The sequence below is a fragment of the Macrotis lagotis genome, chromosome X, assembly GCF_037893015.1.
Source record: "Macrotis lagotis isolate mMagLag1 chromosome X, bilby.v1.9.chrom.fasta, whole genome shotgun sequence".
NCBI lineage: Eukaryota > Metazoa > Chordata > Mammalia > Peramelemorphia > Peramelidae > Macrotis > Macrotis lagotis.
In genome coordinates this window covers 135,988,812-136,010,412 of record NC_133666.1, presented here as the reverse complement: position 1 = coordinate 136,010,412, position 21,601 = coordinate 135,988,812, and the positions used below count along the sequence as shown (strand labels likewise).

The 21,601-nt window shown below is 36.3% G+C and overlaps 2 protein-coding genes across 4 annotated transcripts in view; one reads left to right on the top strand and one right to left on the bottom strand.

Annotated features, from left to right (window-relative positions):
• Positions 1–12,537, top strand: part of SNX8 (sorting nexin 8) — a 62,369-nt gene extending 49,832 nt beyond the window's left edge. For all 3 annotated transcript variants that reach the window (XM_074206833.1, XM_074206832.1, XM_074206831.1), the window contains exons 7-11: positions 357–489; positions 3,664–3,732; positions 5,189–5,338; positions 5,853–6,002; positions 7,887–12,537. In XM_074206833.1, coding sequence (XP_074062934.1) covers positions 357–489; positions 3,664–3,732; positions 5,189–5,338; positions 5,853–6,002; positions 7,887–8,000 — 616 coding nt within the window. In that variant the 3' untranslated portion in view covers positions 8,001–12,537. The remainder of the gene's footprint in view (positions 1–356; positions 490–3,663; positions 3,733–5,188; positions 5,339–5,852; positions 6,003–7,886) is intronic.
• The window catches only part of NUDT1 (nudix hydrolase 1), a 16,874-nt gene continuing 4,128 nt past the window's right edge, over positions 8,856–21,601 (bottom strand). The window contains exons 2-4 of the mRNA XM_074206835.1: positions 19,501–19,662; positions 14,404–14,549; positions 8,856–13,747 (exon numbers count right to left, since the gene is read on the bottom strand). Coding sequence (XP_074062936.1) covers positions 13,575–13,747; positions 14,404–14,549; positions 19,501–19,652 — 471 coding nt within the window. The 5' untranslated portion in view covers positions 19,653–19,662 and the 3' untranslated portion in view covers positions 8,856–13,574. The remainder of the gene's footprint in view (positions 13,748–14,403; positions 14,550–19,500; positions 19,663–21,601) is intronic.

Genomic DNA, 21,601 nt, shown 5'->3' with positions numbered 1-21,601 from the left:
CTCATAATTGGGTGACTTGTGGAGAGTGTGCATTTTAATATTCTAAAGATTGACCATTGCTTCATTGAGAGACATCTAGAGTAAAATATCCTGAGGGCTCTGTTGGCCTTCTTGAGATGTTGGGACGAGAACAAGACCTCTAGTATGTAGGGTAATTCTGAACTTAGTGGAAGGCATGAACAAAAGTAGTTTAAGTGAGGCAAGCATGAATGGGCTTCTGTCTGTCTCATGGGAGGCTTCGGCAAAGATAAGGAGCCCACAAATTCATTTGAGTATCAAATCAGTCATCAAACTTTTTTGTATAGTAAAATGTAAGAGTTGATGAATGAAAATTCTTTCTTTTCCATTTTATTCAGTGCTTTAGGATCTGACACAACACCACTTCCCTCCTGGGCCACAATGAACAATAGTACATGGGGGACCCTAAAACAGGCTTTAAAAGGCCTATCTGTTGAATTTGCACTGCTGGCTGATAAAGCTGCACAACAGGTAATTGGATCTGCAATTTCTGAATGTTTATTTTTAAGGAATGTTCTCTGTTGTAGTCTTTAGGAATATTTTTTTCTTAGTAGATTTCAAAGTTTTGAATCCAATGAGAGTTTTTTAGCTTCTGTATAATCCTTATAAATTCCAGTTAGCTTAGCATGTTCCAGTTCAGCTGTTTGCTGATAGCAAAAATAAATTTGGGTTGGATTTCTTCAGAGAATTTACTTTGTTGGACATCAGAAGACCATAAGCTTTTCTTGAAAATGTATCCTTAAAATCTCTAGACTGTTACTCCTTGATGAACTTGGAGCTTTCTATTTTACTTAATATGTGTATAATTTATATCAGGTTACACAGTGACCTAGTTCATCAGATTATAACTAAGCCTCCAATATGGCTTCTTTTTTTGATTCTAAGTACTCAGTTAAACTTCTGAAAATATTTTTGCTTAGCCATTTGCTATTTTTAGAAATTGATATAGAACTTTAAAGACTGCCTCTACAGGGATATAAGAAATAAACATGGTTCATCTGTGTTTTTATTTTATTATAAAACTATCATGTGGCTTCAAGGGAGAAGGCATCTACTGCTCTTTCCCCAAATGTGTGATTCCAATTTGCAGGTAAATGATGCAAATTATGTTTGAATGTTTTTAAAACTCAGTTGCTGTCTTCGACTTCACAATTCCATAGTTAACTAAGTAACAAGAACTGCTATTTACCAAAGTGTCATGATCTGAGCCATATGCAAAAGAGTTGAGGGCTTTCCCATTTAAAGATTGAGCACCCATTGATAAGTTTTATGATTAATAGATAATTAAGTTTGTGGTCCTTCAAAATCCTCGGTTTCCTTCCTGCTTTGCTGTAATCATGTCTATCTTTTCTCTTTCTCTTTATTTTTTTTTCTCTTTCTCTTTAGTCATTATGACATTGACTTTAGGAATTTGCCTATGCCAATGTCCACCAGGTTTAATCCTGCAGATTTGTGGACTGTTACTTTGTAGAGTTTGGAAATAGAAAAGGAAAAGTGAATTTGCTTTAATTTTAGATAACAGGAGACATTTTGGTATAGTTTTTAGGGTACTGAATCTAGTGTTAGTAGAATCTTATTCTGGCTTTGCAATTATCAATTATTCAATCAAGTATATATTAAATAAGTGAGGGGCAGCTAATGGCACAATGAATAGAGCACCAACCCTGGAATCAGGAGGACCTGAATTCAAACCTTAGACACTTAATGATTACCTAGCTATGTGACTGTGGGCAAGTCACTTAACCCATTGCTTTACCAAAAAAAAAAGAATGTATTAAGTGCTTTTTGTGCAGGATGACCTTTGGCCAAGTCCATAACTTCATTATGCTTTAATTTCATTGTCTGTGAAATAAAGGTGCTATTCTACATAATCATAAAAGGACCTTCTAACCCTGTGCTTAAAGACTGTTTTGATTCTTTATGCCTGGAGGCTTAGTTTTGGGAGAAACAGGAAGTAAAATGTCATTATTTTGTATGTTCTTTTTTAGAATTACCTCTGTATGAGTTACATAAATTTTTCCAAAGTATTTTCTACTTTAATTGACACCCTTAGAATTTTTAGGCATGTTATAATAAAATTTGTAGTGATGAAAGGGAAATTATTGTGATTAGAAGTATATAGCTGTTTCTTGGATATAAAGTTAGTATTTTGAACATTGTTGAAGGCAGCTGGCACACTGATATTTTGTGGCCTTATGGTTCAAAACATTGTTTGTGAACTAGACTCTGTTCAGTTGTAGGATTCAAAGGAAGAACTGCAGTTAGCCACCTTCTCTAGGCCAGGAAAGAAGTTTTCACTTGTCTCTCATTAGTAAGATGGGAATACTATGTACTCTTTTTTCCCCCCTCTATGTATTCTTCCAGTCTATCAAGCTCTCTCCTGTCCATAGTTTACATATCTCTTAACATCTCACTTTTCTCATTAAACCATATTAGTTGAACTCACTGTGGGGTAGATTTTAGATTTGAAGAGTAGAAGGGACATCAGAAAGCGTAGAGTTCAATCTGTTCTGTAGCACATTGGATAATGTGATGATATATGGCAACTGTGACTCTAAGTGTGTGGGATCTATTTCCAGGTTCATGTACCTTGTCTTAGTAGAAAGAAAGAATGAATTTCATATTTTAGCTGATTGTTCTATATTAGCATCATGGATCTATTTAATATAAGATGCCAATAGTGGGTGCCATCTGCTTCTTTTCCTTTCTCTTGTTTTTCCAGGTCACTTGAAAGCTTTAATAATTGACCTGTGTAGTAATTTTGCATTACTTTAAAAGTTTGGGGCCTAGAGCTTTTGTACCAAATTTAACATGCCTCAGGACCCTTAGCTAATTAATTGAACCTGGCTCCCAAGTGATTTCTTTTTTTCTGTGTCCTCTGAAAGTAATAGAATGTTATTTATTACCTTTTTAAAAAAATCAAATCAAGTAGCAATCACTTACTAAACACTATATGTGACAAGCACTGTGTTAAATACTAGGGATACAAAGAAAGGCAAAAATAGTTCCTGCTCTCAAAGAGTTCAGTCAAATGGAATTAAAATAACAATTGATATTTCCCTTTACTTTTGATGTTTGGGGATTAAGAAGATGTCAGTAAAAGTTTCAAACTGAGATAATAAAATGTTGAGCAGAAATGAACAGATATCTATTTTAGAACCAAAACTGTTCACACTGTCAGTCAGCTGTAATACTTTTGGCTTATTTGACACCCCCACACACACACACACACACACCCCAACCACCCCTCACACCCCCCCCCCCCCCCCCCGCGCTTATCCTGCCTTCTGTAGCATTGTGAGAATGACAGTATGCTGTACTTCTGGTTTGAGATCTTAATTTGAAGTTGGTACATCTAAGTTCAAATATCACCTCTTCTCTTTACTTCCTCTAAAGTCTTGGACCATTCCTTTAACCTTTATGGGTTTGAGTTTCCTTATTTGTAAATGAGGAGATCAGACTAGCATCTCTAAGACCTCTAATTGCAAACCTCTAATACTATTAAAGCATGATTCTGGGTTGACTCTAGATGAGATTTGGAAAGAAGCTCTAGGTAACAAGTAAGTGAGCAATTTTAATGATGGGTTTCTCACTGAGTTTCTTGGATGATGGATGTCCTGGTTAATTCACCCCCTTGTTTTTTAGGGTAAACAGGAAGAGAATGATGTGGTGGAGAAGTTGAATCTCTTCTTGGATTTGCTCCAGTCTTATAAAGTGAGTTTTAGCCATTTCCTTTCCAGAGAGAGAGAGAGAGAGAGCGCTTCTCAGAATGGTCTTGTGACCTTTCCAGGGTGTAACTTTTTTCAGGGAATAGAAAACTAGTAGAAAAGTCAATCAGTGCAAAATGAAAAGTAAAACATAACATCCTTGATGGTCTCCACATGACATTTCTGCTTTCATTGCATTATTCTGACCCACAGTCTTCTGGAAATTTTTAGATTTTCTTTTGTATTACATGCTTAAGGAAAGAATGGATTGTAAACCTAGAAAAGATTGGGGTGGAACATAATAATTGCTTAATATTTGAAAAGTACTAATGCAGAAGAAGTAATGTCTTATTTTTTCTATTTCTTTGGAGGGCAGAACTAGTTGGATTTTTTTTTTTAGGAAGGCAGATTTTGACTCAAAATATACATTTTTTTTTAACAATTTGAGGTTCCTACAGGTAGAAATATTGAAGCACAAGGTGGTTGACTATCTGTCATAGTTAATGCAGATGGAATTACTATATGGGTAGTCAAATTAAACCAAGGTCTTAGATGACTTCTAATATCCCTCCTAATACTAACATTCTTTTCATGAGATTCCTAGTTGGGGAATGCTCCAAGATAAATTGGGTTAAAATATCTCAAAATACATATCTAAGATTTTTAGGATTTCTAACTTAGATTGGACCTTCAGAAATTTGATGAGAATTAACCAGTGTCTATGAGTTAATCAATGTCTGTAGGCTATGGATTCCACTTCTCATTTTTATAAAACCTCTGTCCTTTGCTTAATTTTCTTTCAAAGCCCAGACTGTTTGTTTAGGATTTGAGTTCAGGACCTTGGTTGATTTGCAACGATCATCTCTCCACAGAAATCATGAGAGTGGCAGATCAAATTAGAGCTAAAACTTTTGTGAGGTTTTATGGGTTGAAATTCATCTTTGCCCTGCTTGGTACCTTGGGTATTTTTATGAGCACAAAATCAAGGGCATCTTGGGGGTGGCTAGGTGGTGCAGTGGATAGAGCACTGGCCTTGGAATCAGCAATACCTGAGTTCAAATCCAGCCTCAGACACTTAATAATTACCTAGCTGTGTGGCCTTGGGCAAGCCCATTGCCTTGCAAAAAAAAAAAAAATCTATAAAAACAGAAAAAAATCAAGAGCATCTTTCTGCTAGTTTTTGCCTGCTTCTTTGTAAGTCTTTCATATTGGGGAATTTTGGAAAAACAAGTAATTTTAAAGTTATTTTCTGGAAGTAGAAAGAGTTCTCACTCAGTGCTCTTCATTATCCATCCTTCCACCCTGCCCTCCCTTTTCAACAGGTTTTCCTTCCCAGGAAGTGAAGTGAAAGTAGAAATAGGAGACTCATTCATTTATTTTGTGCTTATATTCCTCTGCAGCATGCTCTTGGTGGAGGAAATAAAGGGGGTATTAGAATCTACTTATTTCCCTTTCTATTCCAGGATCTCTGTGAGAGACATGAAAAGGGTGTGCTTCACAAGCACCAAAGTGCATTATACAAATACAGCATGATGAAGAAGCAGATGATGAGGGCCACGGTGCAGAATAGAGAACCAGAGAGTGTGGAACAGCTGGAGTCCCGCATTGTTGAGGTAGTAGACTGACAGCCAAGAGTACAAAACATGGTAGGAGAAAGAGATCTTAGGAGACAGTTTTAGAATATTTAGATAGACAGACTAATGAAATGGGGCAAGAGATAGACAGGAAAGAATTCTAGATTACCTGTGGGTTGAATGTGCTGTGGTTAATAAGTAGGACTTAGAATATGATAGAAGTTTCATGGTGTATAGTACATAGATATCTGAAAGTTGTTTAATGATTTTTCACTTTTTCTCCAGTGAGTTCCCCCCACACACACACACACACAGATACATACTCTCACTCACTCTTGACAGTTCCCAAATGTCCCAGTGGATTCCTCCCCCCCCCCCCTCAAGTTTCCAAATGGTGGTATGTTAAGGCAATTTTACTTCCATTTGACTTCATTGGACAGATGAATGAAGAAGGATCCACCCTGTTCTCTGGGATGATATATATCTCAATAGAAAATGATGTTCCTCTTAAGATATATCTAGAAATGCTTCTAATAGTTTCTTTCCTTTTTAGCAAGAAAATGCAATACAGACAATGGAGCTCCGGAATTATTTCTCCTTATACTGCCTTCATCAAGAGACTCAGCTTATTCATGTCTACCTGCCTCTTACTTCCCACATCTTAGGAGCCTTTGTCAACTCTCAGATACAAGGCCACAGAGAGGTGATTACTTGCCTGTCTTGTGTAATTTTGTCTTAAGAACTATCCTAATTATGTAGCTAAGGGATGCTGTTTTATTCCACAGTTATTCTGGCCTTAAGATTGGTGATCCTTTGAACAAAAACAATCTAGGAAAGATATTGAGTGTGAGTTAAATATGGAAACTAAAAAATGAAATTCTCTTCAAGCTCCACTAATCTAACTCAGAGATAGAAATTTTTTTTTGAAGATTTTATTTTTGAGTTTTACAATTTTTCCCCTAATGTTACTTCCCTCCCACACACCCCCCACAGAAGGCAGTTTGCTAGTCTTTACACTGTTTTCATGGCATACATTGATCCAAATTGAATGTGATGAGAAAGAAATCATATCTTTAAGGAAGAAACATAAAGTATAAGAGATAGCAAGATCAGACAATAAGATATCAGGTTTTTTTCCTAAATTAAAGGTAATAGCTCTTAATCTTTGTTCAAACTCCACAGTTCTTTCTCTGTATACAGATGGTATTCTCCATTGCAAATAGCTCCAAATTGTCCCTGATTGTTGCATTGATGGAATGAGCATGTCCATCAAGGTTGATCATTGCCCCCATATTGTTGTTAGGGTTGTACAATGTTTTTCTGGTTCTGCTCATCTTACTCAGCATCAGTTCATGCAAATCCCTCCAGGCTACACTGAATTCCCATCCCTCCTGGTTTATAATAGAACAATAGTGTTCCATAATATACATATACCACAGTTTGCTACGCCATTCCCCAAATGAAGGACATTTACTTGATTTCCAATTTTTTGTCACCACAAACAGGGCTGCTATGAATATTTTTGTACAAGTGATATTTTTACCCTTTTTTCATCAAGAGATAGAATTTTCAAGCAAGGATCCCATATATATGAGTTTGTTGGGCTTACATAGATAGGAATTGTATATTTCTTTCTGAATGAGTTGAGAAAGCAAATTCTGAATTTTGAGCCTTAGTACCAGACTTTTAAAAGGATTTGGAGGAAGGGTCAACCCTAAAACAGGTTGAAGAACATAGGTTAGATTTTTCTCGAAATTTTCAGGGACTAGGGATTAGGATTCTTAAACTTTTGATTCTTAAACTTAAACTTTTGTCTTTTTTTCCAAGAGTTTTATAGAAAAACATTACTTTCCATTAAGTTTGTTCTTAATTTTGGTTCCTACTATTTCATGTAGTACTATATAACTAATGGGCATTTGAACCTAATACTACAATCCCAATCTCATGATAAACCACTTATTAGAAAAAGCATTCATTCCCAGATAAGCAAAAAAAATTGATATTTAACTTGCACCAGCACAATCCTACTGAATAAAATTTCCATGGCCAATTCTTGGGTAATCATTAGATGGAACACTTGGAAATGATCCAACAAAGAGGTGAAAAATTTCAATATTTCTGTCCTTGCGGTTTCCTATTCCTGGTCTTTCTTCCACTTGTTATCTTTTAGCAATGTTAAGACATTTCATATTTACAAAGGAATTTATATAAAAGAGAATGAAATGATATATCTAACTTCATTCCTAGGTGTAGCCTGTTTAGTTTGATCACCTTCACCTGCCCAATATTCTAAATCTTTTTTAATGTTATTTTATTTTTTAATTACATATAGTTTTTAGCATTTATTTTTTTGTGAATGAGTTCATTTTTCTACCTTTCCCTCTTCCTTTCCCCTCCCAATGACAGTAAGTTAAATGATATAGTTACAATCATATTTAAATGTTCTAGATCTTAAGGAGCTACCCCAAAGCAGTCCTGTAGAAGCCCCCTTTACTTACATAGATTTTTTTCTTTTATTATATATTTCAGTAGGAGGGAGATTGTTAGCCTTTTTGATCTTGTGTTTTTTTTTCTTTTTTCCCTTCAGATGAGTAAAGTTTGGAATGAATTGAAACCTAAGTTAAGCTGCCTCTTTGCAGGACCCAATAACATGCCAACACCACCACGATCACCACAGGAAGCCAATGTGTTTTCTCATTAGTTCCTGGAGAAGATTGCCTGTGTTTTAAGCATCTCGAAGAGTACCTTTCCAGCCTTACTAAAACATATCACCAAACTGTATCATTATGTATTTCTCTTAAAACAACAGCTGCCACTTTGGTGCTCATGGACGTTTGGACTGACTGGAATCTTAAGTAGAAGACCCTGATTCAGATGTTGGGGATGTCTCAGATTTTACTTTCCTTTCTTGTCCTCTATTGACCCACCTTCATTTCATAGTGCTTAGAGGCAAGATTGAGAGACACCTAGTAGAGTACTTTGAGGTGGAAAGAGACTGATGCTAAGGGCTAAAGGATCACTCATGGTGGTTGGTAATTCCCTTTCCTCTTACTTACATCTGTTTTCCTCCACCACCATCTTCGTATATACACTCGTGTTTCCTCTCTGGCAGTGAGAAGCAGTAGATGTACTCTATGAAAAGCAATTCTGCTGTTCTCCAGGAAAGTTGGGAGATTTAAGGATGACGATCGTGTAAGTGAAGTTGTTTGTGAATGAATGTTAGTCCCTGATAACAACTGTTTAATCTTGTGAGGAAAAAAATTGATCAGAATTCATTGGATTTATTTGCCTTGTAGGGGATCAAGGTTACCTGAACAGATGAGTGAGGATGAAAAGGTTCACACATATAGCAGGGTTTTTTTCAGTGCAGTCAGTCTTTTGGTTGAAATAATGTTGGTTTTTTTCAAAATGAGTTTTCAGTGAAAGGTCTAAAAAAGTAATTATTTAATGCTGTTGAACACTCTTGAACAAATTGCCTTACACTAGGACTTTTCAATTTGTGTGTGTGTGTGTGTGTGTGTGTGTGTGTACATGTATATGTGTGCAGAAGAGAACATTTTGCATATGGAGGGGATTGTTAGCTGGTAGGTACAAACAGTGTTAGTTTACTGTGGAACAAACTACAGTGTCTATTCCAGGCAGCTAGAGACAAACACTAGGAACCTTGGTATATTTTACTAGACTCACTCTGAACTTGGCATGACCTGCCATATTTCATTTTACACTCCTCCATTTTACACTCCTCCATTTTTACCTTCTTCTGTACCTAATGGCATGATCTATTTTATTACATGAAGGTAGGACCAAAATATTTGGCATATTAAAGTGAACTAATTGAATAGTTTGTCAAATATTAGAAATTAATTCTCTAAAAAGATGCCATACTCTTATTTTGGTTGCTTATATTGTGGAATGCAGAATATACCAAGTTGAGAAGGGTAGAGTGAAGAAAGGATGAGAAAATCAGAAGATCATGATTTTTATTTCAGTTGCTCTTTAAAATATACTGGCCTTTATAAGAGAAAATCTGTGTTCTTTGAGAATTAAAGAAAAAAGTAAAACAACCAGCTAGTTTCCTAATGGCACAACTTCTGGTTGAGGTAGTGGAACATTCCTTCTAATTTCAGTCCTTCCCTTCCTTAGCCCAGCTCTTACTCAATGGGGTTTATTGTGTAACTATTCAGGTCTGTTTTTTCCACCTTGTGATGATGTGGGAGAGTTCTCACATATCCTCTGGGGGAGACCTTTAGGGATGGGTGGTGTCATTTCTTGCCTTAATATGCTACTATTCCAAATCCCTAGTGGAACATGGGATTGAAAATAAACTGGACTTCTCCACATCAGGGACTTAGACTTTGCTTTTCTCCTTTTCATAAAGACAAAAAAAAAAATCGCAAAAGGCTCTTACTGGGCAACATGTATTCTGAAAATAGTGCCCTCATGAAACTCCAAGATTTTCTCTACTTTAATGTCATATTCTTACCTTTTCTAAGTTTTAATATATGTAGTATGAAGGATTCTGGAATAATAGAAACCACCAAGCAGTCTCTAGCTACAGGAAAAAGAATCAAAATAACCCCAAATACTTGATTTATGCAGATAAGCTAATTCATTTTTCTGGCACAGGCAAAATGAGGGCTTTTCTTTGTGGATTCAAATGGCTGCACCAAGTGTCTGTTCTCAAAGCACATTGCTGTATTTGACTCATTCAAAGAGGATATAAGTGGAAGTGCAAGACTTGTGAGCTGTGTACTCCATGTGGCATGTCAGCACATTCTTCAGATGTTTGCTTTGCATTCATGAAGTAGCTAGAGGCATAAGGGTCACCTGGTAGAAAACACTAATGGCACCTGGGTCTGTAACTTAGTATCCTACGGCTCACATCTTCCCTCTTAGTAGGAAAGCTGACCTTAACCTGTATGTGATATTTAAAACAGCATGTGACAGAAGGTAGTCTGTTTCTTCTGTTGAACAGGCTTATACTCTGAAAAGAGAAGGTGCAGGGCTTTAGTTAGAGCCTAAAAATAGTACTTAAGTTCTGTTTTGAGAACTATTGATCTGTAACTAGTTAGCCAAGAGAAGTGAACTCTTCTTTGCCTTCAGGGTTTCTGTCTGTCTACCATGCATTATTACCCTTTTACAGAAATAAGGTCTATACTACCATTTTGAATAGAACAAGACACCTTTTTTTGTGCTGCTCCCTTTTATACTGTGATTTGCTTAAGCCATATAACATAAAATTTATTTGTACAAACTCATGGGGCCTTTTCCTTCCTGTCTACACAGCTGCAGAGTGGGCTAAACACACTTTCACTGCTATTACGTTGAAGTCTCCTGGGACCCTAAAGTTGCATGTTATCCTGCTGGCCCCAAGCCTTGAGTCTTTATAAAAGAAAACCTAGGGGAACATGCTGCATTAGTGCATATTGAGGCAAGATCTAGACCTGGCCACCTTGTCCCAGAAATTCTAAACACAATGAAAGACTGGAATAGTGGGGAGGGGGGGTTTCTGCTTGCCATATCTGAGATCATTGTATATTATAGTCAATATGTATCTCCATGAAAAATAAAAGCAAACGACCAGACCTGTGGTTCTTCAAGGAATAGATAACATATGGTATTAATTTAAGAACTTTCAGTTGGCATGCTGGCCAGTCATTAGAGGAAGTTTGTGAGAGATGTAGTAAAATATGTCACCCTAATTTAAAATACTCAGTTGAAGGAAGTATACAACTAAACTTTTTTTTCTCCACCTCTGTACTAATTGTGATGCTTTGGGAACTTGTAGAAAATCACAACAGTCATGAGTTAAATCGGATGTGTTAAGACAGACATCATTTTCTTAGTATCTACCAACAGTAGACTCTGAGGAACAGTAGACTCTTTAGATACAAAGGACAAATGGTTAAATGGACTCTTCTTCAAAATCAAGTCTTTCAGTCTTCAGAGAGAAACTTGAAATCCATCCCAGCTATCCTTTCTGGGAGCACCTCTACAACCCACAGTGGAACCCTGGCAACAAGAAGAGCCAGACTTGGCTTATCCCCTACTAAGGAGAATTTCTATCATCTCAAAAGTTAAAAAAAATTCCTCAAACTTAATACACTTAATGGCTGTTTTTTATTTAATGGGGTCCTACTCTTTTGGATTATTTTTCTTAATGAATTCTTTAGGAACATTGTAATTATAAACAGTGGTAGAGGCCTTTAATGCATCTGTAGGTACTGTGCATCTCAATGGTATCCCCTTAAGTTTTGGGGGACCATCCCAGGGAAACAAAGTCAGAGAAAAACTGACCCTAACTGTAGATCAGGGAGCTTTCTCTTCAAAAGGATTTCTTAATCCTGAGTCTCATATGATTGTGAGATATTCAAGAGGAATCATTTTACTGGAACATTTCCTAACTATAGGAGCAGTGAAGATAATACAGTTCCCAGGGAGCTGGTTTAGGACTTGGGAACAGCTTATGCAAGTTGAGGTTCATAGTCACACAGCTAAAAGCTCTCCTGGTAGACTAGCTTCCCATTGGGTTCCTCTGAGAGGCCAACTTCTTCAAAGAAAGGCCATGGTCTGCACAGTAGCCTAATGTCAATTATCTAAATATCATCAGTTTCAGTGAAGAGTCAAGATACATTGTACTGATTCTGGGACTATGCTTGTATTCAAAAAAAGTGACTTTTATGACAGGCTTAGACCAACACCAAAACTTGATGGCATAAATAATTTTGTTCTACTAATGAAAGAATGACCTTATTATCTTGGATTACATTTTAATGTAATGCAGCTTTTTGGAATTGGACATTTTTGTCACAAATCATGAGGTATAGATATGAAATTTTATATCAAATGGTCCTTAATGGTTCTGTTGTAGATCCCACCAGTTTTTAGGAGCTTTGGCTTATTTAGTAATATCTGGAAAAAAGCTTTAATTTACACTCAACTCATCTTAGGAAGTCTAATGTGAGGACTAAATGGGAAGTTGGTTTGACTGAAATGAAGACCTTTTCCTGTTGGGCTGATATACCATTTCTTTTGCTTTGCTGTACTAGTTTTATGTATGAAGCACTTTATCAAATTGCAGGAATTAGTTATTACTACAGCTGATGATGAACTGGAAAATGTTTACAAATGATCACACTCCAAAACTTTTATCAATAAAACATATATATATGTACATATATATATATTATGAACAAAAATTATTAAATGTCTTTGTAAGAGGTGTGTAAAAAGTTTAAGTTACTGTGTGTGGTTGACTTTTTTCTGCTTTTCTGTCTTCTGTAGAATTGATGAGGCAGTGTGGTGCATTGGAAAGAGCACCAGGTTAGGATGAAGACTCAAAGTTTTAGACCTGGCTCTATCACTTATGAGCCTTATAATCTCAGGCAAGTCATTCAACCTCTGGAGCATCAGTTTCCTCATGTAAAATAGGGGCACATTATAGGGTGAATGTTTTAGATCAAATAAGATGTTTGTGAAAATGATTTGTAAAATATAAAAAGCTTTGTAAAAGTGAGCTTGTATTATTACTAATTCTATAATCTGTTTAGATGTAATATCTAAATTAGAGACAGCGAGGTGGTGCAATGGATAGAGCACTGGCCCTGGAGTCAGGAGGAACTGAGTTCACATCCAGCTTCAGACACTTAATGATTACCTAGCTATGTGACCTTGGGCAAGTCACTTAACCCTCATTGCCCTGCAAAAAAAAAAAAAAGACCACCATGTTAAAGAAATAGGTAGTTTTTTTCTCTCTAAAAACTGAGAGGTTCTGACCAGTTTATTCTATGAATTAAAAGGGATGATTCTGAAATAGTTTCTCAATTTAGTAAGGCCAATAAGTCAGCAGTTTGCAAATCACAAGGTATGTCATTATTTTCCATTATCTGTCATAATCTTCAGCAGGAAAGAAAAACTTTTCTGTAGTGGCTGTTGCCCCCTAGTGTGAGTTGTTAGCATACTTCACTGACAAGTGCTTCACTCTGAATCAGCCCCACACTTGTCACTTCTCCCTTAGAACCAAAATGCCCTTGTGATTCCTGGTCCATATGAAGTTGTATGACATATATACAATCACGAGAAAATTTCTAGTCTTACATTTTCCTCTTGCTCCCCAAACAAATATTAATTAAAAAGTGCCTTAAAAAATTAAAGATGTTGAAATCCCTGCCTAAAATCTGCATAGCTAAAATGATAAGCTGTACAGCAGCCAGCTTTCCTTGCTTATAAGGACTCAAATAAGTCATGGGTTAAAGGCACTGGTTCCTATCTCTTTTCAGACAATTTCTACTTCATTCAGTGTATAGTCTAGGATGGTATCTTGTCCTTGGAACTTGAAATATCCATGGAATTTCTTCTTTTGGAGCATTAGAGGAAACCATAACCTGTCATCTGGCCACATGTCACTGAAGGGAACCTGCTCCAACTGGAACCACTGAGGGCTCATTTCTGTAATAGAAGAAAAGGATTCACTTTTTAAAAAATATAACTTAAACTTTTTCTCTTTTGAACATAAATTCAGAACATTTCTGAATCTTTAATCTTACACACAAGGATTCAGTTAGTTGGGGCATCTTAGTTTAGACAAGAGTGGTGAATTTGGAGTCAGATGACCTTGATTCAGTTAATTAGTATGTGATTACTGAAGGATGACTGGACTGAAAGTCATTACCAGAAGTTCAACAGCTCCTCCTTATGGTAACATCAAAGGTCTACTTAACTTGGGCAATGCACTCTCTTTGGGTTCTAAAATTAAGGGGTTTTATTTAATTAGACCATTTTTAAGTTCTCTTTCTGCCATACATACTATAATCCCATCTCAACATTTTTATCACAACGAGGATGTTGTGGAAATAACCTAGATCACAATCCTGAGGAAACAAGGCAAGTTTTGTCTGACCAGTTGCATGACTTCTTCATATCCTGCTAAAGCTATGGAGCTAAGCTAGGGGTATATAGTAAAACTGGCTAGACAGAAATCAGTGTTGTCGGTGAGGACAGTTTGCTTTAACCCTAGAGAGTCTATAGTTGACACTCATGCTGAATTTGGGTGGAAAAAGTGTGACTTGTCTGAAATTACCTAAAATAACATGCATACTGCTTACCATCACTTTCTTTTGGAGTCCCATGAAAACTATCCGCATAAAAGATGTAAACATCCATTAGCTCAGTGTTACCTACAAATTCAAATGTGATTTTTCCTATCTTCTGCAAAGTGTCCACGATCAGTCCACTCTCCTCCAGTAGCTCCCTATTTTAGGACAAAAGGGTAGATTACTGAACAAAGATTTAGGAATGAAAGAGAGGAGGGAGAATACTGGCTTTCATACCTGTTTTCTACCTCATCACTTTCTAGGTTCTAATCCTTTTTTTAAAAGATGCATTTTTACAGATATCCTTTATCTCACCAAAGATTTCCTGGTTTTTTTCCATCCCCTCTGCCATTTTTGAATGAGAAATAAAAAAGAGGAAGAGAAAAAAAAAGTCAGCAAAATGTATATTGAAAAAAGTCTTAACATCATTTGCAATGTTCTCTCCTCCCCCAAGGATGTCCTGCATTCTCTGCAAAGGAATTGGGGAAGGTATCTCCTCTTATTTCTTCTTTGGGGTGGAGACTGTTCTTTGTAATTTTGCAACATTTTTTACTGTTTTGTATTATAGTCATATCTGGTTTCATCCTTTTCTACAACAGCATTTTGTCCAGATTAAGGCCCTGATTATTTGGAGGATCTCTGAACAAAATGAATTAATTAGCTTCTGGACCTATGTTGTTTCCTGAAGGAGTTGTTTGATTTCTAGTAATGACTTCAAGTATAGGCAATTTTTGATTATCCATGTGCTAATTATCTGCAACAAAATTTTAATTCCTGCCTCCAGCAGCACACTGTATGTACTCCCAGGACACTTCTATAACCAACCAAACAATGTGTGCTTGGGGGATGAAATTTAATTTTACTATCACCTGAAGCAAAATAAAATGAGAATGGCAAATCTTCTGTTGCAGTTTACTGTATCTTGGGGGAAATCTAGATAATATACAACTAAGTCAAAAGTGAGATTTCTGAATCAGTCACTGTTTTGAGTTAAACCATTACTTGTTTTCATTAGGGTAGATCATTGAGAGTTCATCATATGATGATTCAGATAGATAGTATTTAATTAGCTATCTATGTTTTAGCAATGTTTATGGAAATATAGTCTGTATTCCAAGGGAATTTAAATCTACCCAGAACAAAGGAATAGAAATCTTACATTAACTAATCCTGCCACTAACTTTCTAACCTATAGCAACTAAATTTTATTAAGTTTCTACACTTGGGAAACTAAGCCAGGAATACAGCTACACAAATGCTTTTCCTTTTTTTTGTTTGGTTTGCACAAAAAAAATAAAAGTCTGTCCACTTTTATGCAATTTTACCTCATTCTTTTATCTCCATTCTCAAAGGTGCAATAGACACACTAAGTATAATTACTTTATTTATAACTGTTAGCATTCCAGTAACAAGTAGTAAGGGAAGCTTTGTTAATTTAAAAAATCATTAGGTTAAATGATTTTGTTTAGACTAATATATTCTTCAACTTGCAATATGCCTTGACCTTACTGTAAAGGCCAGGAAATGAAATTCCCATCTGCTGTCTTAGCTCTGTTATTTCAGATGTGCAAACACAACAGTTATCTTAAAAGGTGGAATCTGTTTGCCTGAGATGGTTAATTAAAATTAGACTTGACCTAAAAAGGAATTGTATATATTTTCTTTTAGAGGGTAAATGGTTCCTCAATTAAGTATAATGGGAACTCTCAGCAGGGACTCTAGCCTCTCTAACAGCAGGGTAGTAGATCTCATTTTTAAAAAATTACATGCTGATTTAATGTTTTAACTAATTTTACTTAATCTTCCCAGAGTATGTGGCAGTATTTGAATTATCAATAACTTTCTCTCTGGCAAGGCTAGAAGCTCTACTTCATGGGATATGATAATTAGCTGAGAGTGACACTCTTCTCGTTTTTTAAAGAATTTGATTGTGTTCCTGTGCCATTCAGTTCCCTAGATAGCAAAAGGAAAAACTAATGGATAATAAATTAAACGGAAATACTGAGCTGATGTGCTTTTGTAAACATGAGGAAATGGGAACGTGGATATTTGATAATCCTGAGAGTTACAGCACAGCTTGAACAGACATGCAGTTTTACTTCTGGCACCTTGAGGGAATGTTCATTCATCTGACTTACTTTCTTGATGCTAATATATGTTAACTTTATTTTTGCTATGTTCCTTGGCAGTTCATGTTAGACTGCTGAACTTGGAATCAGGAAGCCTTGGGTCCCTGATTTGTGCCTGAAGCATAGTAGACACAAATTGCACCTGACATTTATTAGCCATGGGGCCATAGGCAAATCATTTGAATACTTTGAGTCTGTTTCCTCATCTGTAAAATGGGGATAAATAATACCTGAAGTACATACCTCATATACTGTGGTGAACCTTGTGATAATGTGTGAACAGTTTTATCACCTTTGAAACACCATTTAAATATCTTACTATAATTTCCAGGGCAGAAATGAATAAAGTGAGACATATATACAGTAGAACTAAGATCAATTTGTGTTATTTAGGAGAGGCTACTGGACAGGTAAGAAGCATTATGATTTTGTTTATTGTCTGACTTCCAACCAATCCAGCATTCACAGTCTTGTATCTCAAACAAAAGCCAGTTAGATTAGAGTGGGTCAAACCACTCAATCACTACAATCTTGACCATCACTAAGACTATAAAGTTATCCCTGAAACCAGGCTACACTGATAGAAGAAAAAATTTTTTATGTAAGTATCACAGCTGCTGAAAGCCTTGACTTAAGAAATATTGCCAGTATAGCAGAATCAAATGCTGTTTCAAGCCCAGTGGGCAATGTTTACCCTATGTTGCTTATTTAAATTTAGATTTTTACTTAAGGACTAAATGTGAAATTCCCCCCAATCTACAAAATAGTGCCACGGTATGACAGAATAAACTATGCAGGCTCAAAGCCTGCATAGTTTCCTGCTTCTAAACACAGCAGGAGTCAGCCTGGACCCCCCTCCCCCGCAAAAAAAGACATTTTGCTTTGTACAGTACCAATTAATTAGATTCAACAACAGGGGAGATTTCCTCCAGGGTGAGTGTTTGGCTGCAAAATGCAACAAGGTTTATCTGGTGTTTAGAGATGCAATACTCTGGCTGGTGGGATCTATACATAGGAAGTAGTCTTCTCTAAAGAGTTTAAAGTAGCTATGGAAAGGAGAAACTAAGGTAAAGATATAAGGTTTGAGGACAGGAACAAAACAAATATGCACATTTTAATAAGAATTCATATATGAAATATTTTAAATACTTGGCTGGAAGTCTGTAAAATAAAAAATTAACCTTTATATGGATAATCAAGACCTTTATGATCAAGTTATCTAGAAAATGATCCAATTATTTACCTTTGAACAAAAAGTAGTCATCTTCATTTGATCCATTTATATAGTTATGGTTCTGGGGGTCTAGGTCAGTCAGTTTTACCATGTCATGCTTTTTGTGATGAGCTTGTGGTATAAAACTCAGGAAAATAATTTCCTTCATTGTGCCTCAGTTTCCTTATCTCTTAACAAAGTATTTAGGGGCTATAGTTATAAAATAACACTTATGTCTGGAGATAAAGAAGCTCTAATAAGAAGTTTCAGATAAAAAAAAATTCCAAAACTACCAAACTGAAAGTGCAGACAGATATTATAAATTCTTGACTTATTAATGAACTTTTTAATTCATTTCATGACTTGTCTGGATTAGTGGTTTATCTAGATCCTTTGCTGCTCTTATTGCTAGAAGGGAGAGGACTAGGAAAATCAATTTATCTAGCTACATATGAAAGTTTTCATAGAGAAGAAAAATTTAACCATTTAGTTTTATCTCTGTACTTTTTATCCTGCTTTCTGGTGTCAAAGAAAAAAATGTTAATATTATATTTACATTTCAGATACAAGTCTGCCAGAAATAATTTTAATTTATCATTATTATCTATCTTAGTGATATCTAAAACAGCACATTTGCTTCATTCCTGTCAACATGTCTCAAGTTTCGAAGATGATATGGGATAATATTTTATAGGAATCTTGATCAAGGAAAAAGATCATTACAGCTAAAAATACAATATGGACTTAACATTTCAGAAAAATAATTACTCAATTCCTTCTAGGACAGTTCCTCTCGTTAATTAAAAAAGGTTTCCTCTCTGGAATCAAATTCTTAGCCTGGAATGTAAAAGTAGGCACTGCTTTTAAGTAGATCTTGGTGCCAGTCACTCCAGATGTGTGAGAAGGCAACAATTATATCTAAACAAGAGTTAGGTGTAGTTTCTACCATTGATCTGCTTTCCTAAGAAAAGCCTTAGCTTTTCATCTACCCACTGTCCAAAAAGGAAGTCTAGAAAGAATTTTTAGACTAGATAAATATTTAATATTTCTGGAAAACCTCAAAAGGAAGTTTTTAATTGTTTTCATGCCAGCCCCCATTAGTCTGGATACTGAAATTTAGAGATTATCTTTTTTTAGATTGTCCCTAGGCATGGTCTTGAAGTTCTTTCTGAGAGACCACAGAACTGAAAATTATATGCCAGTGATTGTTTTATCCTGGGCCTTCTCCCTTTTTCTAATATTATGGAGTTCAACTACAGTATATAGAGGGTCAAATGAGATAGTATAAATTTAGTGTTTTGTATACCTTAAAGTTGCCACATAAATGCTAACTACCCTTATTTTATATTGGGGCATTTGCAGAGAGTTATAATACCTTTTGTTGTCCTGATTACATAAAACAATGACCTTTCCAGGTCTTTCAGACATAGCCCATTCTTGAAAAGGCTGGCCTAAATCTTGTTTTGCTAATCAGGACCAGAACAAACCATGAGATAGATATGAGGGTGGCAAAAAAAACCAACAGAGCATATCTTCTGAGAGCCTAGTGATGTCAGTGAATACATCAGCCAAATCAACCACTATGGAGTGTGAGGTTATTAGATAGTCCATATTCCCTGAAACTGTGGTCTGAACTAAAGCAGTATTTAAGGATTTGTTTTTCTCCTCATTTTGAGGTGACCTCTTTTGTTGCAAATTTATTTTTTCAGAATTAAAACAAAAGCTTTCTTATTCTGAAGACCCCTCAATGAAGTCCATTCCACTCACCTCTTGGCTCCTTCCTCAATAGTCTCTCCATTTTCTACTTTCCCCCCAAATCCATTCCACCTCCCAGCTCCAAAGCCACGTTTCTTCATTCCTAAAAGAATATGCTGAGGTTTCATCACTAAAACTAAGGTATAAATCCGAGAAGTGAACATGTTTATCTTTCTGTGGAAAAAGAAAAGGAAATGAATAAGAACCTAGATCTACTATTCTTCTGGGTAATATTATTAAGGTAAGATGGATTAGGGAATGGGTTAATAAAGCATATGAATAAATGTTGACAGTTATCCAGTTCATCTGGCATTAATTGGACACCCAGTGTGGTTGTAATGGAAAGACCACTGAATTAAATGTATCAGAAGACTTGGGTTTAAATTCCATCTCAGTATTATGAGAAAAGCCCTAAAGATACAACGATTATTTTTATTGTTGGTCCCTTGCAGAAATAATGCTAATCAGTTTACTAATGCCCAGAATAAATATGTGAAATTTAAAGGCCATTTAGTCTCTATACCAAAATGTTGATTTGAGTCATTCTACAAGATGGAATTTTTGTTTTATATTGAATAAGGATATTTAAATGATTGAACAGCATTTCCTAAATGCATACATATGTGTCAGACATTGAGGATACAAATAATTAAATGAGATAGTCCTTGCTCTCTGGGAGCTCACATTTGAATAGGGGAATAATCAAACACTCCCAGTGGAGTCCAGAAAAGAGCATTTTGGCCTGACAGGAATTGTGAATGGAGCCCTAGCTCCCAGAGCTATTGGTCTGTGCCCCATATTACTGACTGCTCAGTCCCCACACAACTCATTCCTCCACTCTCCCCATCCACCAAAGCACCTACTCTGATCTTCCTGACCTTCTTTCTGCTAAAGGCCCCTCTCTCCCAGGTCCTCAATCTTCCAGTTGGCCTGGACTCCTCCCCTCCCACATAGTTCATTAGTTGCCAAGGCTTGATGATTCTGTCTCTTCGACCTGTTAGGTAGCTCCCAACACCAGTCTCCTGGACTATTGCAATAGACCTAAATGATCTCTTTGTCTCAAGTCTCAATTCTTTCTAATCTGTCCTTAAAGTCAAATAAACACATATGAAGTACCCATTGGTACCTGGCACTGCAAAGTGCTTTACAAATCTCATCTCACTAGGTCCTCACAACACTACAGATGAGGGACCTGAGGCAAACAGAGGTTAAGTGATTTGGCCAGGGTTACATAGCTAGTGTCTGAGGTCACATTTGAACTCATGTCTCCCTAATTCCAGGTCCACAGTACCACCTAATGGCTTTAAAGGAGTGTCTTATTCTAGGAACAGTAAGACCATGGAATCACTGGATTCTAGATTATGTAGAGTAAGGTCTAAGAGGACTTGAAAGGTTGGAACCAAGTTATGAGGGGCTTTAAAGACGAAATGATTTTATATTTAATCTTAGAAGAAATAGGGAGCCACTGAAAGTGACTATATAGGAGGCACCCTATTCAATTGTTCCAGCTGAAACAACCAGAGCTGAACAGAAAGTTTGACCTTCAAATACAGGACTCAGGTGAGGCATAGAGAGCTGAAGAGCAGGGTATATTATGAGGGACTTAATGATGATAAACTACATGTATTCCACATAGAAAAATGATACTGATAATATTCATATAAAACTTCTCATTTAATAGAGGAGGTAGAAGGAGCTTTTATAGATGAAGCACAGGAAAGAGCTGAATTTGAAGATATAATATATTGTAAAAATGGAGTCAATGGCTAAAAAGGAGATGTAATGGGAGTAAGAAAGGAGAGATGGAATAGGCTAAGATATTGTATAATAAGATTTTTTTTTTATTGCAATGATATAGAAGGGGGAAGGCAAGGGGGAATGAGGGAACCTTTCCTCTCATCAGAGGTGGCTCAGAGAGGAAACTCAATGGGATATAAACATCTAGAGTAAAAAGGAGAGAAGGGGGATGGGGAAGGGGGGGGATGTGAGTGATAGAGGAGAGAGTGGACCTTGGGGGAGAGTGGTCAGATATAACACATTTTCTTTTTTATTTCTTGCAAGGGGCTGGGATTGGGTGGCCTGTTGGGGACCACAGGGCTGGGTGGTTGCAGGT